Genomic DNA, 21683 nt, shown 5'->3' with positions numbered 1-21683 from the left:
ACATTAAGAACATTTAAAAGACATTTGGACAGATACGTGAATTGGAAAGATTTAGTGGGATATGGGTTAAATGTAGGCAAATGGGACTAGCTTAGAGTAGCATGTTGGTCAGCATGGACAAGTTATGCCCAAAAGCCTGTTTCTGTGCTGTATGAGTTTTCAATAATTAATGGTGCTTTATTTGTCACATATGCAACTGCACAGTGAAATTCATTTTGTATATATTACACATGTGGGCGCCGCCATTTTTGGTGTCATAGTTCAAAGCCCGGTCATCCCACGCGCTTGATGTACAAGAACAGTTTCCGCAAACTGTCGTCCCTCTTCGACTTGACCAGTCATCTTTGTGACCTGGTGTCGCTTCCTGCAGCCTACCTGAAGGCATTTCCCTGGTTCACCCTCCTACCTGTCCTTGCTCCTCGTGTCCGGCTCCCTCCTGGTTCAGCCGTCTGCCGAGCCTTCAGGTGGGTTCCCGGTCCCGCCAACTGATGAGCCTTCAGACGAACTCCAAGCCTTTGAGTGGGTTCCCCGTCCCGCCAACCGAGCCTTCAGGCGGGTGTCACGACCGTGGCACCTCGGGGAAGGCGTCCTCCACACTGCACCTTGCGGAAGGCCTTTGCCGCGCGGCACATCGGGCATGTCTGACCAGATGGTTGTAACATTGCTTCTTAATTCCTTAGTATTGAATTTCATCTGAGTATGACGATGTAAATTGAACTCTTGTGGGTATTCTTTCAAGTATTGCATACAGGAACTATGATTAAATATAAATCTAGTTCATTACACTAATCTTCTCACCATTTATGAGAATTAAAGAATTTGAGGGATCTACAGGTAGCATCATGGAAATTGCAGTGTGAATAGCAATTGGACAAACAAGCAGAATATTTAATGTCCTGAGAGCCAGACATCTTGTTTGCATAACTTAGTTTACAATTCATAAATGTTTGATAATATCATGTCAGCATTTCATTTTATTTATCATGGTTTCCTTTGATATTGGAAGTCTCGCGGTGAATTCAAATCTTGAAACTCAAGGTTTGCTTTTGCGGTTATATTGTTGTGTAAGTTGGAACAGGGAAAGGAATTTTTGTACCTTCACCTGAAGTACATAAATATTGTTCAGGCTTGCCCGTCTCCTCATGGCCACGGTTCAGTTGTTAACATGCTGTTTGTTGTAAGCTATGGAATGTACACAGGGATTCAAACTGAAATTCCAACTTGCTGCATCTTTGCATGTACATGCAACTGCACAGCAAAAAAACGCAATAAGTTGTCATTAATGCTAGGTAAAACCATAATAGTGCAAGACAAAGTATGTCGTGCAAAGTTCATAGTTGTCTGGTGTTGAAATAGTTGGTTGATGGGAGGAAGGCTGAAGGATCGGAGAGGAGAGGGACGGCTCGCTGATAAACTGCTGATACTCTTTCACTGATAAACCTATAATTGTAAAGGGCCTTTTTGTTACTGTACCTTGTTAATCAGATGCCTCTGTTCCTTGATCATAAACAGTGAAGCAGACCTTATGAATATAATTTTATTAGGGTTCTGCACAGGCATTTTAAATCAATTGCTGGGTTTGTGCGAGGCCATGATGAGAGAGAATATGCCATAAATATCATTTATAAATCCATGAAATACAAAGAAAATGCTGAAGACAATGTTTTAAAAAAATCATTTTAGGTATGTCTTGTTTACAATGGCGTTTACTGTGCAAAAATCAGTTCAGTGCAGAAAATGAATTGGCTCGGGCACCTCGCTACCCTTTCTTGATCTCTGCCCCCATCGCAGGGGACTGACTATGTACTAAATTTGAAATGGGTTCTCTGACAAACCACCTGACTCCCAGAGTCAATTGACTACATCTTCTCCCATCCTGCCTCTTGTTAGGTTATCATCTCTTACTATCACTTTTTCCGTCTCCACTGCATTTGTTCCCAAGATGAGGCTTTTCATTCTGGGACATCCGAGGGGTATTCTTTCTATGATAAACTTTTACCCACCTATTTTTGTGGGTGGTACCCTCACCCGTGTCTCCTCTGTGTCCTGCAATTCGGCACTCGCTCTTCTCTGCCCCCCAGATGGAACGATAGTGATGCCATGGTCCTTGCCTTTTGGCCCTCCACATCTAACACATATTCCTCAACAGTTTCACCACCTTCATGATTCTACCGCTTGGCATATTTTACTGTCCCCATCCCTTTCTGTAGATATGCCTCCCACCACATTTCCCTTCTTCACTTGCCCCTCCCCTGGTACTTTCCCCAGCAACTGCAGGAGATATATCTGGAGGAGGAGCCATCTTGGGGAACGGCTGCTAACCAGCAGCCGTCCGTTTAATTCACTTTTTTTTTGAAGTTTTTAGTAAGTCCTGTGCTCTGTCTGTTGGAGAAATTGACTTTTTAATGTGGGGGGAAGGGGGTAATTATACTTCTAGGTCCCTACCTGGTCGGTGAGGCAGCTTTTTCTCCGGGCTGCCCCGTCGACCCGTCCTCGTGGCCTACCAGCGGGCGTGGAGCGCCGTTTCCTGGCAGGGATCGCCCAGCACCTCGGCTTCAGTGGCGGCACAGCGCTGGAGAGCTATCGCGGAGCGGAGCGGGCGATGCCTTGCCTGGGTCGCTGCGCTGGATCGATGCGCTGGAGCTCCGGTGAGCTGTAACCGCCAAGATCAACACCTCCGGGCTGCGTGTCTGCGGAGCGGAGCGGGCGGCGCCGACTTTAACATCGGAAGCCTGGAAGCTCCAAACCGGCGCGGCCTTGTCGGCTTCGGAAGCCGCGGTCCCCAGTTAGGAAGCGGCCGTTCCAGGTGGCCCAGCCGCTGAGTGGACTCTCCCGACGCCGGGGCAACAGCACCCGGCCAGAACGGCCAGGAACATCGGGCCTCCGTAGAGGCAATAGCGGAGGCCTCAATAGGCCTGACTTTGGGTGAACTGGGGATGGGGACTGGACATTGTGCCTTCCCCCACAGTGGTAACCATTGTGGAGGGATGATTTTTTTTGTGTGTAAGTAAATATGTTAGTCTGTGTCCAAGATGGCTGTCGGAAGGGAGAGTGTACTCTGGCGCGGTTTGGCTGCCGCTGCTCTCTCTTCACATTGTGTTTTTGATGTTTTGTCTTTGGATCGAATTCTGTTTTTAATTTGTATATTGGTGATGTCTTTATTATTTATTTTATTCCGATTATATGTTTTATTATTCTTGTTAATCTCTGTAAGGTGTCCTTGAGACTTTTGAAAGGCGCCCACAAATAAAATGTATTATTATTATTATTATATAACATTGTCACTGCACCATCGATCTCACTTCCATCCAGGAACAACAGCAGCCCTTTCAGTGGAGACAAAGGTTAGGTGCACCTCTTCAAATCTTGCCTATGCATTCGGTGCTCCCAATGTGGCCTCTTTTGCATTAGTGAGATCAAACGTGGACTAGGCGACAATTTTGCCAAACACTACTTGCACTCTGTTCGCCAAGGCCTGGTGATTCTCCAGGTTGCTGACAATTTCAGCCCCCCGTTCTGATTCCCACAACAACCTTTCTGACCTTGGTAGACTCCATTGCTAGAATGAGAGCACATGCAAATTTTATTTCCTTTGAATCTAATATATACCTCTATATATGGGCATCATTTATTCATTGCTATTCCGCAGTCTGTAATTTATCATGTATATCTTGCACGTGCAAATTGAATAATGACTGACATTTTGGTGGATTGCACATCCTGTAGATGCTGAAGTATGCCGTGACAATCCTTTTTCGACATTGCTTCCTCTTCAGCTCTGTGGCTTCTGACATGGTCTGCAAGGATAGCTTACAGGGCAGTTCTCCTGTTTTGATGGACATCTTTTACTCACAACGATTTGAGACTCTCAATGCCACCCTGAACACTTTTTTGTTGCTTCCACCTCTTTCTTCCCCTCCCCCCCCCCCTCCCCACTGTGAGTTGTTATACCGTTTGAAGTAGACTCCTGGAATTGTTTCATGCAAATCTCTTGCCACAGTGCAGATCAGCGCAGAGTATATTCTCCAGGAGAATGAGGATGAAAATGTGAACAATAGTGCTCATTGAAAGTAATTACAGTCTTGGCTCAGGAGAAGGCACTGAAGTTGGTTCACTTCCCCTGGCAGCGTATTTTGCATTTTATAGAGGCATACAGAGAAGTTTGCTTAATTGGGGCTGTTTGATTACTGTCGTAAAAGTGAAAGCCAGGACCGTACTGTCAAACAATTTAAAATTAACTATGTAGAAAAGAACTGCAGATGCTGGTTTACACCGAAGGTAGACACACAATGCTCAGCGGGACAGGCTGCATACGATATGATAGAACTTTATTTATCCTAGGAGGGAAATTGATCTACCAACAGTCATAAAACACAAAATACATGAAATTAAAGTGACGAGTGGAAAGGATTGGGGATGTGCAAAGATTAGGGTGGGAGGGTGGGGTGTGGGGAGTGGAGTCAGTCTTCCCCACGACAGAAGGGGGAGGAGTTGTACTTTGATAGCCACAGGGAATTGACAATAGGTGCAGGAGTAGGCCATTCGGCCCTTCAAGCCAGCAATGAAGAAGGATCTCCTGTGGCGTTCTGTCCTGCATCTTGGTGGAACCAGTCTGTTGCTGAAGGTATTCCTCAGGTTGACCAGGTTGTCATGGAGGGAGGGAGCTGTATTGTCAAGGTGCTCTGTAGTTTGAGGAGCATCCTCCCCATCAAGACCACCTCCCGTGAATCCAACTCCACCCCCAGGACGGAGCCAGCCTTCTTGATGAGTTTGTTAATCCTATTGGCATCCGCGGCCTTCACCCTGCTGCCCCAGCACACAGTAGCGAAGATGATGGTACTGGCTACCACCGATTTGTAGAACATCTACAGCATCTTACTGCAGACGTTGAAGGAGCGGAGTCTTCGCAAAAAATACAGTCGGCTCGGTCCCTTCTTGTACAGGGCCTCAGTGTTCCTGGATCAGTCCAGTTTACTGTCCAGGTACACTCCAAGGTATTTGTACTCCCTGGTAAACTGCACATCCACGCCATTGATGGAGACAGGGGACAGGGGTGTTCCTCTGCTCCTAAATTCCACCACTAACTCCTTAGTCTAGTCAGTGTTGAGCTGCAGGTGATTCAGCCCACACCACTCAACAAAGTCACTGACTACACTTCTGTATTCAGCTTCCCTCCCTTCACTGATGCAGCCACAATTGCAGAGTCATTCGAAAACTTCTGCAGGTGGCAGGAGTCCGAGTTAGATTTGAAGTCCGAGGTGTAGATGATGAACAGGAAGGGGGAGAGGACCATCCCCTGTGGGGCCTCTGTCTTGCTCACCACCATGTCCGAGGCACAGTTCTGTAGCTGAAGAGAAGGAATGAGTGATGTTTTGGGTCGCAACCTTTCGTCGGAATGAGAGTCAGGGGAGTGGGGAACTAGAGATATAGGGAGGTTTCGCGGCAGTCGGGTCACGACCCATGACCCGTACTGTTGCTACGCTACTCCAAATGGATTACACGCGATGAACTGCAGGTAGGCACTTACCATTGTTTCCAGCGCAGTGGGCCTGTTAAAACCCGCTGAAATTGTCAATTTTTGCGCTGTAAATAATTATGGAAATCGGGATAAGCGTGTGAAACATTTAGCCTACTTAAGAATTCCAAAAGTGAGGAGAAATAACGGTAGATAGAAACGAGAACTGAAGGGACAACAACAGACAGAGTGCTTGGCGAACATCGGCCGTTTGCTCACTGCATTTCATCAACTAAGGCATTATTTGTGTTTTTTCTTGATTCCTTTGGCATCCAAAAAGTTTCAGAAGTGATAAATCTGGCTGTAATTTTTTTAAATCGCCCACGGTTCTCGTGGGTTTTTACATACAAAATGAAAACGCATCTGAAGAAAAATTTACAGCCAGATTTATCACTTCTGAGAATTTTTAGATACCAAAGGAATCCAGAAAAAACACAAATAATGCCTTGATGAAATGCAGTGAGCAAACGCGATAATTCCCAATATTTTCAATGTTTACCAAGCAATTTAGCTGCTGTAGTCCCTTCAGAACTCGCTTCTCTATACCTTCATTTTGCTTCACGTTTTGGAATTCTAAAGTTGGGTACATGTCTCTCACACTTACCCCGACTCCCACAATTTTTTCAGCGCAAAAATTCAACATTTTGGCGGTTTTTAACAGGTAGGAATATACGCGTTTCTAGCATTAATAACATATACCGGAAGTGAAGGATGTCTTCCAGTTGGATTTAACGGCTCCGTGCGTCGAGCCCTATGACCCGGTGACCTTACATGCAACCCCCCTATAGAAGGGCAAGTGAAAACAACAGGTCGAAGCAGATGTTTAAGAAAAATCGAAGGTAGATAAAAATGCTGGAGAGACTCAGCGGGTGAGGCAGCATCTATGGAGCGAAGGAATAGGTGACGTTTCGGGTCGAGACCCTTCTTCAGTGATGATTATCAAGGAAATGTAGATTGGTTCATTGTTGGCTATGGGGAAGGTGACAGCGAGGCATACAAACAATAAAATTAATCAGGAGGACTACTTGGAGAACTGGGGTGGGGAGGGACAGAGAGAGAGGGAATACAAGAGTTACTTGAAGTTAGAGAAATCAATATACCGCTGGGGTGTAAGCTGACCAAGTGAAATATGAGGTGCTGTTCCTCCAATTTGTGCTGGGCCCCACTCTGACAGTGGAGGAGGCCCAGGACAGAAAGGTCAGTGTGGGAGAGGGAGTTAATGTGTTTAGCAACTGGGAGATCCCATATGATGTCTCGTTTTCACACCTTACACTTCCTTATCTGTGTCTCCCTCTCTCCTGACTCAGCCTGAAGAAGTGTCTCGACCCGAAACATCACCCATTCCTCCTATCCTTACACTTCCTCTTCCATATCTCTGTTTCTCTTTCCCCTGACTCTCAGTCTGAAGAAGGGTCTCGACCCGAAACATCACCCAATCCCTCTATCCAGAGATGCTGCCTGTCCCGCTGAGTTACTCCAGAATTTTGTGTCTTTTGTGTCAGCTGCCCAAGCGAAATGAGGTGCTGGTCCTCCAATTAGTGTTTGGCCTCACACTGACAGTAGATGAAGCCCCGGACAGAAAGGTCAGAGTGAAAGGCCCGTATTCTACTAATTGCAAAGTTAGACTTTCCTTAAACTCACCTTAAACCTGCCGCTCAGTCTAACTAAACCCGACGCTCGGTTTAAGAAAAATTTGGTATTCTGGTAGCGAGTCTAACTTTAGACTTTGGTTTTAGCTGCGTCTAAAGTTAGTTGCCATGGTGACGATGTCTGCTTGTACTGCACATGTGCAATGCAATAGCAGAAGCACGAGCAGACGACAACTTCAACATGGCTGACAAAAATAAACAGTGGAAAGGAAACTATGACGCCAGCGAGAAAGAATTTCTCCTGATGTTACTAGCCGATAAAATTACAATTATCGAGAAAAAAAGGTTCTATGACACCTTTATTTTGTTTTGGACAACTATATTTTCTCATGTAAAACCATGAATTCAGAAATCTTTGAAAGGATTTCATTCAATATTTCTCAGAAATAAAATAATTTTAACATTTACATTTACCTGTACATTCACAGAATATCTGCCCTTCCGATTGACAAACATCTGAGCGAGGTCCCAACCTGGACTTCTGATTGGGACATGTGTGCAATCAATTGCCCCTATCATGCCAGGAAAGCGGAAATGCTGGTAGAAAGCATTTTGTGTGTCATGAACTTGCTGGGTAGTTGATGGGAAGGAGATATAGGTTCTTCTCCATTGGGCTATGTGGGATGACACCTCCGGGACTATACGTGACATAGATGGCTGTGATAAACCTGCATCATCACCATGCTTTAGTTGTAAAGTTCCTACATGGACAATGAAAGAATTTCTCTTTTAAATATTTCCTAACCCTTCTTCTGTTTACCTGACATTAAAAGTAATTTTTTCTGAGAAAATGTTGATTACCATATATCACTATAAAATAAAAAAAGCAAACACACTATAGAATTCAACATTTTTCTCTCCGTAGCGAGCTTAAACCTTCCTTAAACCTGCCCCCTGCTGAGTCTCAATTTTTCGGCAAGTTAGACTCGAGTCTAAGGTCAGTCTAAGCTTTGGTGATTGGCAGAAAGATAACTTAGACTTTAGTCTAAATATCAGGGATTTAAACCCACCATCGAGTCTAAATTGCAGAGTTAAACCTGCTGTTGGGTTTAAAAAAATTAGTAGAATACGGGCCAAAGTATTCAGCAACCGGGCATCATGCAAGCCTCGGTGGACTCAGCAAAAGTGTTCAGCGAAATGGTCTCGACGATATATAGGAGTCCACACCTGAAACAGCAGATACAGTAGATGAGGTTGGAGGAGGTGCAAGTGAGCATTTGCCTCACCAGAAAAGATTGTCAGGGTCTTTGGATGGAGTCGAGGGAGGAGGTTTAGGGACAGGGAGTAGCATCTCCTGCGGTTGCAAGGGAAAGTACCTGGGGAGGGGGTGGTTAGGGTGGGAAGGGATGATTCCCAGGGAGTTGAGGAGGGAATGGTCTCTGTTGAAACAGGTGGAGATGGAAAGATGTTGCTAGTGGTGGGATCCCATTGGAGGGTGGTGTAAATGACGGGGGGAATATGTGCTGTAAGCGACGGCTGATGGCGTAAAAAGGTGAGGAATGAGGACTTGGGGGACTCTGTCCCTGTTGCAACCGGGGGTGAGTGACCTGGTATGGAACAACTCATCTTGAGCGCAGATGTGGAATGAAGTGTAGTTGAGATAGCTGTGGAAGTCAGTAGGTTTATAATAGACGTCAGTCGATAAAATTAACTGTTGATTGCAATTTTAACTGGTGTTGAAGAGCAATATTTTAGAACATGCATAAAATGGAAAATTCATTTAGAATTTCTGTCATGGTTTAAAATTCTCAATGTGTTGACACCTTAGAGCCAGAGTTATACAACATGGAAATTAGTCTTTCAGCCCAATTGGTCCGTGCCAACCAAGTTTCCTAACCGAGCTTGAATTTGACCTATATTCCTCTGAACCATGCCGATCCATGTACCTGTCCCAGCCTTTCATTTTAAACATTGTAATTGTACACATCTTCCACTTCTGGCAGCTTATTCAATATACCCACCACTGTCTATGTTGCAAAAGTTACTCTCTAACTTGGGGAGGGAGGAAAAAACTGGCCATTCACCTTATCTCTGCACCTGATTTTTATAAACCTTTATGCCTCCTATTCTCTGGAGAATAAAGACATAACCTCTCCTAAAAACTTCAACCTTCCAGACATGGGTAACATATAAATCTGTCATTCTTGTCGTAAATCTTTTTGGCACCAGTTGCAGTTTAAAATAATCCTTGCTATCCACAGGGGTGATCAGAACTGCACACAGTACTCCAAAAGTGGTCCCGCCAATGCCTTGTACATGAAGGCAAGCATGCCAAATGACTTCTTCTCCATACTGTGTTGACACCTTCATGGAACTATGTATCCGTATCCTTGAGTTTCTTTGTTTTACAACACTCAAGGGCTGTCCCAGTTACTGTGCAAGTCTTGCGCTGGTTTGTCTTATCAAAATGCAACACTTCCTATTTATCTGAATTAAATTACATCTTCCATTCCTCGACCCATTGGCCCTGTCAATGTAATAGGTCAGTTTGTTCCTGTGCTATGGAAAGGCAGTTGGCTCTATGAATGTCATTACTACCACACATCACCTGTGCTTTTCAAATTTGATTGATTGATACTTTTATCACATGTGACATGTCACAGGGAAATTCTTTGTTTTTGCATACCATATACAAAGTATGCAAAGAGTTGCCACGCTTGCGTGCCGACAAAGTTTAAAAGTGATCAATGTATTACCCAAGGTCCCTCTTTATTTTCAGTGCCTCCCCCTATCCTCCCCCCCCCCCCCCCCCCCCCCCACATGTCGGGTCTCTCTTTGTTCTCGGCGGACCCCCACACCAAGTCCTTCTTTGTTCTTGGCGGCCCACCACGCCAGGTCCCACATTTTTTTTTCTCTCGCCAGCCTTTTCCGCTGGGTCCCTCTTTTATGTTTCCTCTTTCTCCCCCCACCACACCGGGTCCCTCTTCGTTCTTGGCGGCCACCCTTGGCCCCTATGGCGGGTCCCTCTTTATTCACAGCGGCACGTCCTCGGCCGACCGCCGGGCCTCACGTGGCCCGTCCAACCTCTTGTAAGGAACGGTATTTAATATCTCTCATTCTCTTTTGTATGCTTGAATTGTGATTGACTTTGGAGATAATTGGTGTGGTTTTCCACTCGTGCTGTTAGTTGACATGGAAAATTCTTTTGGCAGGAGAGCAGTGAAGTTTCTAGTGGTAGTGCATTGAAATTTGCTGCTGAATTGCTATCTTTAATTAGAGCTTTGTGGATCATGATGGAAATTGATAAAACCGATTCGGTCAAATGGGTCATTATGATGAAGGTTGTCATTTTAAACTTGTTTCTACGTGTTTTTAAAAATAATTAACGTAACTTTAACCCAAGTTGACACATAAGGGAAGTCCACTCAATCAACCTGGAAAATTAGGTGTCCAAGTAAGGATACAGGTGCTTCAAGAATTATTGTAATCGTTGAAACAGCAAGACTTTCTCTGCTACTGGTTTGGATTGCTCTTGTGTGTGTTTAAAAATTATATTGTTTTTTTGGTGAATGCAAAAGGTGTGCTTACAATCTTCATGAAGAACTTCAAGCAAAAAGCAGCATCTATGAATTGCAGGTGTCGTTCCCACTCAAGATTTCAAATGTTTAAATTTCTAAATTCATGTTGTAAATCTTATTTGCAATGTTTGAAATGCAGGTATGGAGAAGCTGACACATTTTAACACTGAAAGGAAATGATTTTTCTTTAGAGGGTATATTTGATTTGCAAAGCACCAATCTGTCATTCTTTCTGTATGTGTGGAACAACTTTTAAGCTGAGGCCTGTGAGAAAAGGGGCACTGGGAAAACTCCATCTGTTGGGATAATATGTACAACTTACTGTTCTACGCAGAGCAAAATTAGAAACGGAATCTTTCAGAAAAAAATATTTCTAAAGGAAAACGTATCTAAACCTTGTGATAACGTTTTTTAAAAGTTTTTGAAAAAAAAATCCCATGACTCGGAGTTGCTTTTATGCTTTGTACAAATACTGTTGACAGTATACCCAGCATACTAAATTGCAATTGGTACAGGATTTATCTTATTGATACTAATAATATATCTGTGCTATCCTAACTGACTTTATGCGAGTCCAAAGATAGACACAAAATGCTGGAGTAACTCACTGGGTCTGGCAACATTTCTGGAGAAAATGGATGTGAACTTTAGGGTCAGGACCCTTCTTCAGACTGTGAGTCCTATGTTCAGAATTCCCCATTATAGGTTTGTAGGCACTTCTTACAAATAAGAACGTTGAAATTGTGGGCATGTTTTTCAGTCTACGAGCTGATATGTCATAAAAAGTGCTGGACACTGTTGAGGTGATTGAATACAGCTTATTATTTGGTGTATTGTTGGTCTGTATTGTATTACATTACAGACCAACAGACACTTTGTGCATAAAACGAGGCTTGAAAGTGAAATTGGGATTTGTGAATTGAGAAAACACTACACAAATGAAGAGATCATTTTGGTTTAGTAGGCTGCTTGTTGGTCCATGGCTATTGCAGCCTGTACAAAGTGATGATGAGGGACTGTAAATAAATGCAGCTTTACTTGCTGCCTGCACAAAGCCTAATTTATTTATTTGCAGTTGCCAGGAAAGTATGAAGAAGCTGCAAAGGGATGTGTAGAAACAAAGAACTGGTTTACAAATAAAGATACAAGTGCTGGAGTAATTCAGAGGTCAGGCAGCAACCTGGAGAACACGTTTAGGGTCGAGATCCTTCAGTCTGAAGAAGGGTCCGGACCCAAAACATCACCTATCCACATTCTCCAGGGATGCTGCCTGAACTGCCCAGTTAGTCCAGCACTTTAGAGACTGAATGCAATTGTTTTGTGTGGAGTCGTTGACTAAGAATGGGGTACTGTGGACTATTTGGGCCAAAGGGCCCAATTCTTTGCTGTGTGATAGTATAATGCCCCTGTCCCACTTAGGAAACCTAATCGGAAACCTCTGGTGACCTTGCGCCCCACCCAAGATTTCCGTGAGGTTCCCGGAGGTTTTGGTCACTCTCCCTAATGGTCGAAAGTGGTTTCCGCGAAGTCGAGGCTTCTTCTATGTTCCTGCGATTATTTCAACAAAATCAAAACCGGCCTCGAATAAAAATAGGTTGCCGTTTGGTCGCAGTCGGTGGAGTGTGGTCGCTATTTACTTACAGGCAGTCGAAGGCAATCTCCTTCGCTGACCGGCCATTTTGATTGGCTCATTGGAGTTTTCAGCAAAGATCTTTGGTTTTCAGGACCTAGAAGATCCACCGGAAGGTAAAATGCCCGCTAACTTTATTAAACTTCATACAACTGTCTCCATTCCTCCCCCCTCCCCTTCTCTCCCCTTCTCTTCTCTCCCTCTCCCTTTCTCCCCCCCCTTCTCCCCCCCCCTTCTCCCCCCCCCTTCTCCCCCCCCCCCCTTCTCCCCCCCCCCTTCTCCCCCCCCCCCTTCTCCTCCCCCCCCCCTTCTCCTCCCCCCCCCCCTTCTCCCCCCCCCCTTCTCCCCCCCCACCTTCTCCCCCCCCCTTCTCCCCCTTTCTAAAGGACTTAACGTGCTCTGTGGCAGCCGTTTACCTTCCTCTCCACGTGTGTGTGTGTGCGGTCGGTAGCAAAGATCCTATAGGATCTTTGGTCAGTAGATGCACCTCACGCTTCGGTCGAGGCTTTCCAGGCGAGTGACCAAAACCTCTGGCGACTCATGGAAACCTTGGGTGGGGCCAAAGTTACCAGAGGTTTCCGTTCACGTTTCCGAAGTGGGACAGGGGCATAACTGGTAAAAAATATGTGGTCTTAATAATTTGATGCACTGAGTTCCTCCAATAGATTAGCACTCCAGATTCCAGATCTGCAGTCTCTTGTCTCCTTAAGTACCTTGTAGGCAAAAATTTTAAAAAAAAATACATTTTAACAGGTTCAGGTACTGGATTTCTTGGCATTTAAGGGGTTCATTCTTCACATTGTGTTTTTGATTTTTTGTCTTTGGATCGAATTCTGTTTTTAATTTGTGTATTGGTGATGTCTTTATTATTTATTTTATTCCGATTATATGTTTTATTATTCTTGTTAATCTCTGTAAGGTGTCCTTGAGACTTTTGAAAGGCGCCCACAAATAAAATTTATTATTATTATTCATCGCTTGGCAGTGTAAACATGCAGGTACAAGAAGGAATTAGCCTGTTAACTTGATTTTAGATGGATTGGAATATGTCTAAATAAATCCAATTGCAATAACATTGGTGAAACAATGTCTGGGACAATTGTTTTTGCCCATCAATTATATTTTCTATGAAAAGACTACCATGATCATTCACAAGAATATATATTTTTTATGATTTCCATGATGTTAAAGTAATTTGAAAATGCTTTTTATAGAAGGCACCTTTGTGATTTCTGCTCATTTATGGTGTTGAAGGAGATCTGTAAATCCAGTTTTTTTTTTCAAGAAAAGCAAGGAAATGTTCAATAATGATTCGGCACATAAGCAATATGCCAGAGGGGGTCTTTTCTTATGTGGAAGCATTGATTTCAAGCAGGGAGACATTAAGAAAAATTTTGAATGAGGACGAACTTCTCCCAAATGTGGTTGCTGGGTGAACCTATCTTGTGCTTAGTTCATTTACATATTTCTGAAGGTGAAAGGAATTTGCTTTTTCTGTTCACAAGGAGTGGGACATCTCTTGCACGGCATGGTTGCGCAGCAGTAGAGTTGCTGCCTTACACCGCCAGGGACCCGGTTCGATCCAGACTACGGGTGCTTATCTGTATGGAGTTTGTACGTTCTCCCCATGACCTGCTTGTGTTTTGTCCGGTTTACTCCCATACTCCCAAGACCTACAGGTTTGTAGGTTAATTGGCTTGGTAAAATTGGAAATTGTCCCTAGTGTGAGTAGAATAGTGCTAGTATGTGGGGATCACTGGTCGCCACAGACTCGGTGGGCTGAAGGGCCTGTTTCTGCACTGTATCTCTAAACTAAACTAAATTAATACACTCGGTGGTCATTAACCTGACGTTTTTATTGTTAAGAGGTGGTTTAAACCCAAGATGGACACAAAAACCTGGAGTAACAGGCAGACCCTTTGTCTCGACCCGAAACATCACCCATTCCTTCTCTCCAGAGATGCTGCCTGTCCCGCTGAGTTACTCCAGCTTTTTGTGTCTTTCTTTAGTGTATTAAGTAACGTTGTTGTTTAATTTAAAAGAAATACAAACTTGGTACTGTTGCTAAAAAATAGGTCATAATTGTCAATGATTGTTGTACCCCTTAAATGGTGTTTGTTAGAAGTGCGAAATAGATTTGCAGGGAATCTACTTAGTCTAAGTGCTGGAGGCACATCCCATCTCTTGTGGTCTGAGCGATTAGCGAGTGTGAAAAGATACTGAGTCCTTATAGTTGAAACTGTAATTGGTCTCATTTGATCTTGAATAATTCATGCTGCTAATTCCTTAAATTATGCTTCATGCAACATCCATGTGTTGTATTCCAAGAACATATTTGTAGAAAACTTTGTTACATGCTGCATTTGGTGGAATCAAGATTCAATTACTTCAGCAATGTGTTGTTATTAAAATTACTGAGAGAATTACATGTTTTGGAAACCACATGATTTCAGGGTGTGGTCAAGCAAGTCAGTTCTCAATGGTACTTTATTGTCACATGTATCAATGTACAGGTAATTTCTCTTTTGCATACAGTTCAGTAGAAGTATTACTATACCTAGGGGCATCAGATTCAGTACAAGTGTTTCGGAATGGTACACTGAAAGAGTAAACCAGTATTGTCAGGTTTTTATGTCATTTTCAAGTCATAAGTGTCTGATTTGACTGTTTCCGACCATTACTGTGTGTTTTTTGATGTGTTTTTAAAGTTGTTTAGGCGCCCTTTGTAGTCTACATGTAAAAGGCGCTTTTTAGATCCAGCAGCAGAACTCAATTTTTCTGAGCTTGTAAGCACATACGCTCCTCTCACCCAGGGAGATTCTGTTGACGAAATGATAAAAGCTTTTAACAGTAACGTTGCTACGACACTTGATAAAGTTGCACCTCTCAAGATTAAAAGGAAAGTAAGGGTTTAAAACATCTCCATGGTTAAAACATCTCCAGGGTCTGAAGAAGGGTTTCGGCCCGAAACGTTGCCTATTTCCTTCGCTCCATAGATGCTGCTGCACCTGCTGAGTTTCTCCAGCATTTTTGTGTACCTTCCATGGTTAAATAACTCTGTTTATACGTTTAAAAAATCATGTAGAGTAGCCAAAAGAAAGTGGAGAAAAACAGGACTAGAAGTATATCTTGGCACCTATAAAGAAACCATTGCTACATAATAATGCTGTAAGATCTGCAAGGAGGACCCATTTACGCAAATTATTGCAGAAAGTGGTGGAAATGGTAAGATTTTGTTCTCCACCCGTGACAGATTACTAAACTCTGCTTCAACCCCTGATTTCTTAAGCCAAGCTGAAGAAATTGACTTAAAGTGAAGAAACTGAAAAATGTGAGCTGATTGCCGATTATTTTAAAGATAAGGTTCAGACTATCCGAGCTGGTATGCCTTTAGATTATACTGTCCTCTGCTGCCGACCTAGTAAGGCTCAGGCAAAAAATAGCAGTTTCATAAGTACAGTGCCCTCCATAATGTTTGGGACAAAGACCCATCATTTATTTATTTGCCTCTGTACTCCACAATTTGAGATTTGTAATAGAAGTGCACATTGTCAGATTTTATTAAAGGGTATTTTTATACATTTTGGTTTCACCATATAGAAATTACAGCTGTGTTTATACATAGTCCCCCATTTCAGGGCACCATAATGTTTGGGACACATGACTATGGATTGCTTTTTATTCTTTTATTCTGCCCGAAATAAATAATTAAATAAATAAATAACTAAATAAATAGACAGCGATAAAAGTTTCCAAATGTGATGGAAAGGCTGGAGGAAAGACTAGGTGCTGAGAGCTGTCTTATACCTGCATTAAGGAGGCATTTAAACACACCTGAGCAATGACAAACACCTGTGAAGCCATGTGTCCCAAACATTATGGTTCCCTGAAATGGGGGGACTATGTATAAACATAGCTGTCATTTCTATATGATGAAACCAAATCATTTATGGAGGGCACTGTATTTCTACCTCAGAACTTTGTAAAATTGTGGCTGAGAGCAAATCCACTACCTGTCATTTTGACGCGGTTCCTACAAAGTTTTTAAAGAATGTTTTTAACAGTTAATCCAGTTTTGTTCTTACAATTATAAACATTTCCCTTGAGACTGGAATTTCCGAGATGCAGTCACGGTGGCGTAGCGGAAGAGTTGCTGCCTTCAGCAAATGCAGTGCCGGAGACATCAATCCCGACTACGGGTGCTGTCTGTATGGAGTTTGTACGTTCTCCCCGTGACCTGCATGGGTTTTCTCCGAGATCTTTGGTTTCCAACCACACTCCAAAGATGTACAGGTTTGTAGGTTAATTGGCTTGGTAAATGTAAAAATTGTCCGTAGTTGGTGTAGGATAGTGTTAATGTACGGGGATCACAGGAATTAGCCTAGTGAATTGCCTCCAAATACTAGCATTTACTTTCTTAAAGAAAATTAAATAAAAGAGTGGCCTCAATTATACTTTATTGTCATATGTACTTAGGTATAATCAAATTTGTTTTTTGCAAACAAAACCTAAAGTACGCAAAGAGTCGCCATGTATCTGGCGCAATGGACGAAGTTATAGAAATACTCGGAGTCCCGATGGAATATGTTTTCAGTGGCCCCTCCCTGCTGGGCACCTTCTTGTTCTTGATGGCCCGACCACCGCTCCGCGACCCATCCTCCGACCAACCACCTCTCCCTGCCAGCGAACCCTGTGCAACAAAACATATTAAAAAACTTCAACCCTCTTGCAATAAACGCTAATAATGTAAATCCTCTTGCAATAAAGGCTAATATGTAATTTGTTGCATTAACTATTTGCTGCATCTGCCTGCTTACATGTAGTGACGTAGTGATTTCTGCACCTAAACACCAGATTCGTATGTACTCCATTCAGTTGCAGTATCTCTTCATTCAAATAATGGTTTTAATTCCTCTTGCCAAAATGCATGTCCTCACTGTTTCCCCACAGTGCTACTATTGATGTAATTAAACGGATTTCTTTTTTTGTCTTTCAGGTTATATAATAAGTCTCGTTCTTCTAACCTTGCCAAGGCAGCACTTGGTCCAGCTATATCTGTATGTTTTGACTGCACTACTTTTGTACGCTGGGCATCAAATTTCCAGGTAAGTTTCATTGAGAAATTCAGTACTTGGATAAAACTTTAATAAGAATGATTAGATATTTGATATCTACATGCCATTTCTAATATCTGATTTAAATCAAAACAGATTCTCAGTGGTCCTGTTCTGTCCAGTGCAAATGAAGTATTGTATTAAAGTATCAACACTAAGCTGTGGCTTGAGTTAGTTTAGTTTAATTTCTTGTCACGTGTGTGTATATATAGTAAATGCTTGCGGTACTGCTTGGTTTTGCCTGAACATGTTAAGCAGATGAATTGTCATTGTAGCTTTGTGTGATTTGATTAAGTGCTTTATAGCCAATGAAGTAATAGTTTGAAATGCATTTATGCAGTCTGGATAAATTAGAGCTGTAATTCCCCCCCCCCCCCCAGCCCATTAACAAAAAATATATGGGACCTCCAATCAATTCTCAGCTGAATGTTTGCAACTTTCTGTAGCACAAGCTACCTGCTGGAGTTTTGGTCCAAACTTGTGCATAAATTCAAAGGGGCTAAAAGGTTTAAGGCTATGATTTGGCGACAAGAAAGCTTTAATTTACAGCCTCTTTATTTTTGGGGTCGTACGGGCTGTGGAAATAGCGTCATTCAAAACTACTAATATTGTTTGTACCTCGCATGGTAACTATTTCAATTTTTCATTAATTGGTAGAAAATACATGATTTATTCATTAGATGTTCAAGTTTAAGTGAGTTTATTGTCATGTGTCCCTGATAGGACAATGACATTTTTGCTTTGCTTCAGCACCATAAGTTGATGACTGAATTATCAAATGTGTTTATATGACAATGCAGTGTAATGTGATAATAGTAGCGATTTGGTGTTGGCATTGCATTGCTTAAATAATCAGTTAATAAATTGTCGTTTGTTTACTCCAAATCAAACAAGGAAGTATGGTTGTATACTTGTGCTATTAGTTGAGCTGGTTGTATACTTAAATAGCAGCGATGAGCTGCTCTTTGTATTTTGTAAACCCCCTCCCTTCCCTCCATCCCATCGTAATATTTGTATGTGACACAATGCACATGAAATGACTAAACTTCTGCATTGCTTTTTAATATGTGATGTGTTGGCATCCTGTGCTCTGCACTGATGGCTCATGTTTTATCAATCTATAAACTTTTAAAATGCTTATTGTAAAATATTGTAATTGATGTGGCAAGTTACAGTTTCAGTATCTGATGCATCTGCGGAATGTATTGCTATCATAAGTTCTTGAATTATTCATTTTTTGAAGTTTGTTGCAGTATTTTGGTTTCAAAATAATGTGTTCAGTTTGGACTTTTTGAGAAATGTGAATTTAAAACTAGTATTAGGAGTGGTAAGACTATCGTAGATATGAAATGATGCAAAACATTATATGTACTTAAAATGGAGTGAAATACTGTCGTAAAGTTAGTTTTCAATGTACTGCTTAGAATGTGAACATTTTAATATTAGTAATCTGTACACCTGCATGCAATATGTGTGTATTAATGGTCCAATCAGTTGCTCTTGGAGAGAATTGAGTCATGGATGTTATCCATGCTTGTCTTTGTTTTTGGGACCTGATTTTTAGACCCAAAAAGCTGGAGTAACTAACAGGAGTTAGCAAGCATTTCTGGAGAAAAAAAATAGGTGACGTTTTGGGTCAAGGCCCTTCTTCAGACTGAGACGGAAAGGAAAACAAGAATGATAGGTGGTGATATGGAGAGATAGACCTCAAATGAACCAGCATTTCACTTGGACTATCTTTGACATCAGTCTATGAAAGTAAGCGTGCAGGTACAGCAGGCAGTGAAGAAAGCGAATTACATGTTGGCCTTTATAACAAGAAGAATCGAACATAGGAGCAAAGAGGTCCTTCTGCAGTTGTACAGAGCCCTAGTGAGACCACACCTGGAGTATTGTGTACAGTTTTGGTCCCCTAATTTGGGTACTGATTGGGGATGAGCTGCCATGATCACATTAAATGGTGGTGCTGGCTCGAAGGGCCGAATGGCCTACTCCTGCACCTATTGTCTATTCTCTATTGACATCTCCCTGCTGTTTCTTGATCTCACCGTCTCCACCACAGGAGATACAATATCTGACATCTATTATAAACCTACTGATTCCCACAGAGTGAGCTACTTTAAATACCTGGGAGTCCACATCACAGAGGATCTGACATGGACATCACACGCTGCCACACTGGTGATTAAGGCAAGGCAGCGCCTTTACCACCTCAGGCAGCTGAGGAAATTCTGAGTCTCTGAGGATCCTTCAGTGCTTCTACTCTGGGGCTGTAGAAAGCAACTTGTCCGGCAACATCACAATCTAGTTTGGGAACTGCTCTGCCAAGGACAAGAAGGCTCTGCAGAGAGCAGTGTGTTCGGCCGAACGCACTATGGGAACGACACTCGCCCCCCTGCAGGAACTATAGATCAGAGGGTGCAGATCCAGAGCCAGCAACATTATGCCCTACCACCCCAGCAACGAACTGTTCCAGCTGTTACGGTCAGGCAAACGCCTCCGCTGTCATGCTGTGAAAACAGAGAGGATGAGACGGAGTTTCTTCCCACAGGCCATTAGGACTGTAAACTCTTATCTCACCAGGGACTAATTTACTGTACTAATTTACTGTTGTGTTGTGTCTTTTTAAACTTGCTGGGGTTTTTTTTCTAATAATGTAAATACTGGTTCTGTTCTATTCTGTTCTGTAGTTTTTTGCACAATCTGCAGGCATTGCCACTTTCATTTCACTGCACATCTTGTATGTGTATGTGACAAATAAACTTGACTTGACACACCGTATCTCTAAAATCTCCAGAGACAAAGCGTGGCCATTGGGTGTTTCTGTGACTATTTTTCTTCCATCACACTTCAATCAAATACATTGTTTGGAGGTAAAAGAATATCTCCATTGTGCTTAAATGCTGACAAACTTTCTGATTTAATAGGCAGCTTGCAGATGTTTTAAATGGGTAAAGAACATTTCTGTTTCTGCCACAATAACTCATTTGCTGTAGTGATTTACCAAAGCATTAAATCCATAAAAATATTTTGACAAAATCAAGTTGTTTCATTCAAATATTTTATTTGTAGTTGGTCTTGTTGTTTAAATGAAGCTTCGCTGTTGTGTAGTGGATGTGCGCATTACTATGATTGGGTCAGTTGTGTGAAAGTTATCTTTTGTACTTAATTCACTTTCTAGGAATATAAACATTGATGTGTTTTGACATTTAGTTTAAAGCAGTGGTTCTCAAATGGGGGTACGCGTACCCCTGGGGGTACGTGAAGGCACTCCAGGGGGTAAGTGAGATTTTAAAATATAGGTTGTGCTGGTTAGGGGGTACTTGGCTGAAAAAATATTTCACAGGGGGTACATCACTGAAAAAAGGTTGAGAACCACTGCTTTAAAGGATTGGTCTGAATATTGGGAACTGCCACTGTTCAGCCTTTAAAGCTGAGGTAATATAAGATTAATGTAGGAGCTTAACAGCATCAATTTGCCCTACCACTGTTTAGTAACTGGGAGATCCAGCAGTGTTCAGTGAAACCTAGTTTCTGCTTGGTCTTGCAGCAGAGACTGAGAAATTGAAACAATGGCATCCTTACAAGCGGCTGCATGGAAGAGATGTCATCAAGGTAACTTCGGTAGTCAGTGGTTTTGAAGTAGAACAATTCTTCAATTTATTTTTACATGGTGCAATGTGGTTTGACTATTCCATTTTTGCTGATCATTGCTCCATCTCCATTTTCCTCTCCAAGGCCCTTCTATTTGTAGCCTCAAAAATTCATGCTAATCTTAAATGGAACTATTTTGAGTCCTATCAAATGGGTGTCTGCTTTTACTTCAGCATCAAGGTACTTGATTCAAGTAACAAATGCTGGAGACAAAGATAATTTATTCCTTCTCCTCTGCATCCTTTAACATGGTTAACTGCACCATTTTCCTTCAATCGCTTTCCAGCTTTCTTAATAAAGTCCTCACTGCTCTGCATTCTTACTTTTCAATTGTAGCTTGTTTGCCATCTGGAGTGGCTTCCTTTCCCATGCCCATGCTCTCTGGCCTTAAAAGATCTTTCCCGAGTACCTTCCAACTTGCCTGCTTCTTTTTCTTTTCGTGTCCATCTTGTTACAAATGTTGACCTCGCTGTCATCGTCCGTCCTGAAAAGGACACGAGCTTCCGGCGACATTCAGTGGGAGCCATCACTTATCGCAATAGATGATGGTGGTAGCAGAATTATCTCAGGATACTTCCAGCTTCCACCCCCGTGACGTGAATG

General features: G+C 42.5%; 1 protein-coding gene across 1 annotated transcript in view; it reads left to right on the top strand.

Moving 5' to 3' along the window:
* Nucleotides 1-21683, top strand: part of rnf145 (ring finger protein 145) — an 80748-nt gene that overhangs the window by 9550 nt on the left and 49515 nt on the right. Inside the window, exon 2 of the mRNA XM_033029983.1 lies at nt 17309-17417. Coding sequence (XP_032885874.1) covers nt 17309-17417 — 109 coding nt within the window. The remainder of the gene's footprint in view (nt 1-17308; nt 17418-21683) is intronic.

This window comes from Amblyraja radiata, chromosome 11, assembly GCF_010909765.2.
Source record: "Amblyraja radiata isolate CabotCenter1 chromosome 11, sAmbRad1.1.pri, whole genome shotgun sequence".
Classification (NCBI taxonomy): Eukaryota; Metazoa; Chordata; class Chondrichthyes; order Rajiformes; family Rajidae; genus Amblyraja; species Amblyraja radiata.
The sequence above is the reverse complement of the archived record's forward strand: the minus strand, read 5'-3'. Positions and strand labels throughout refer to the sequence as shown.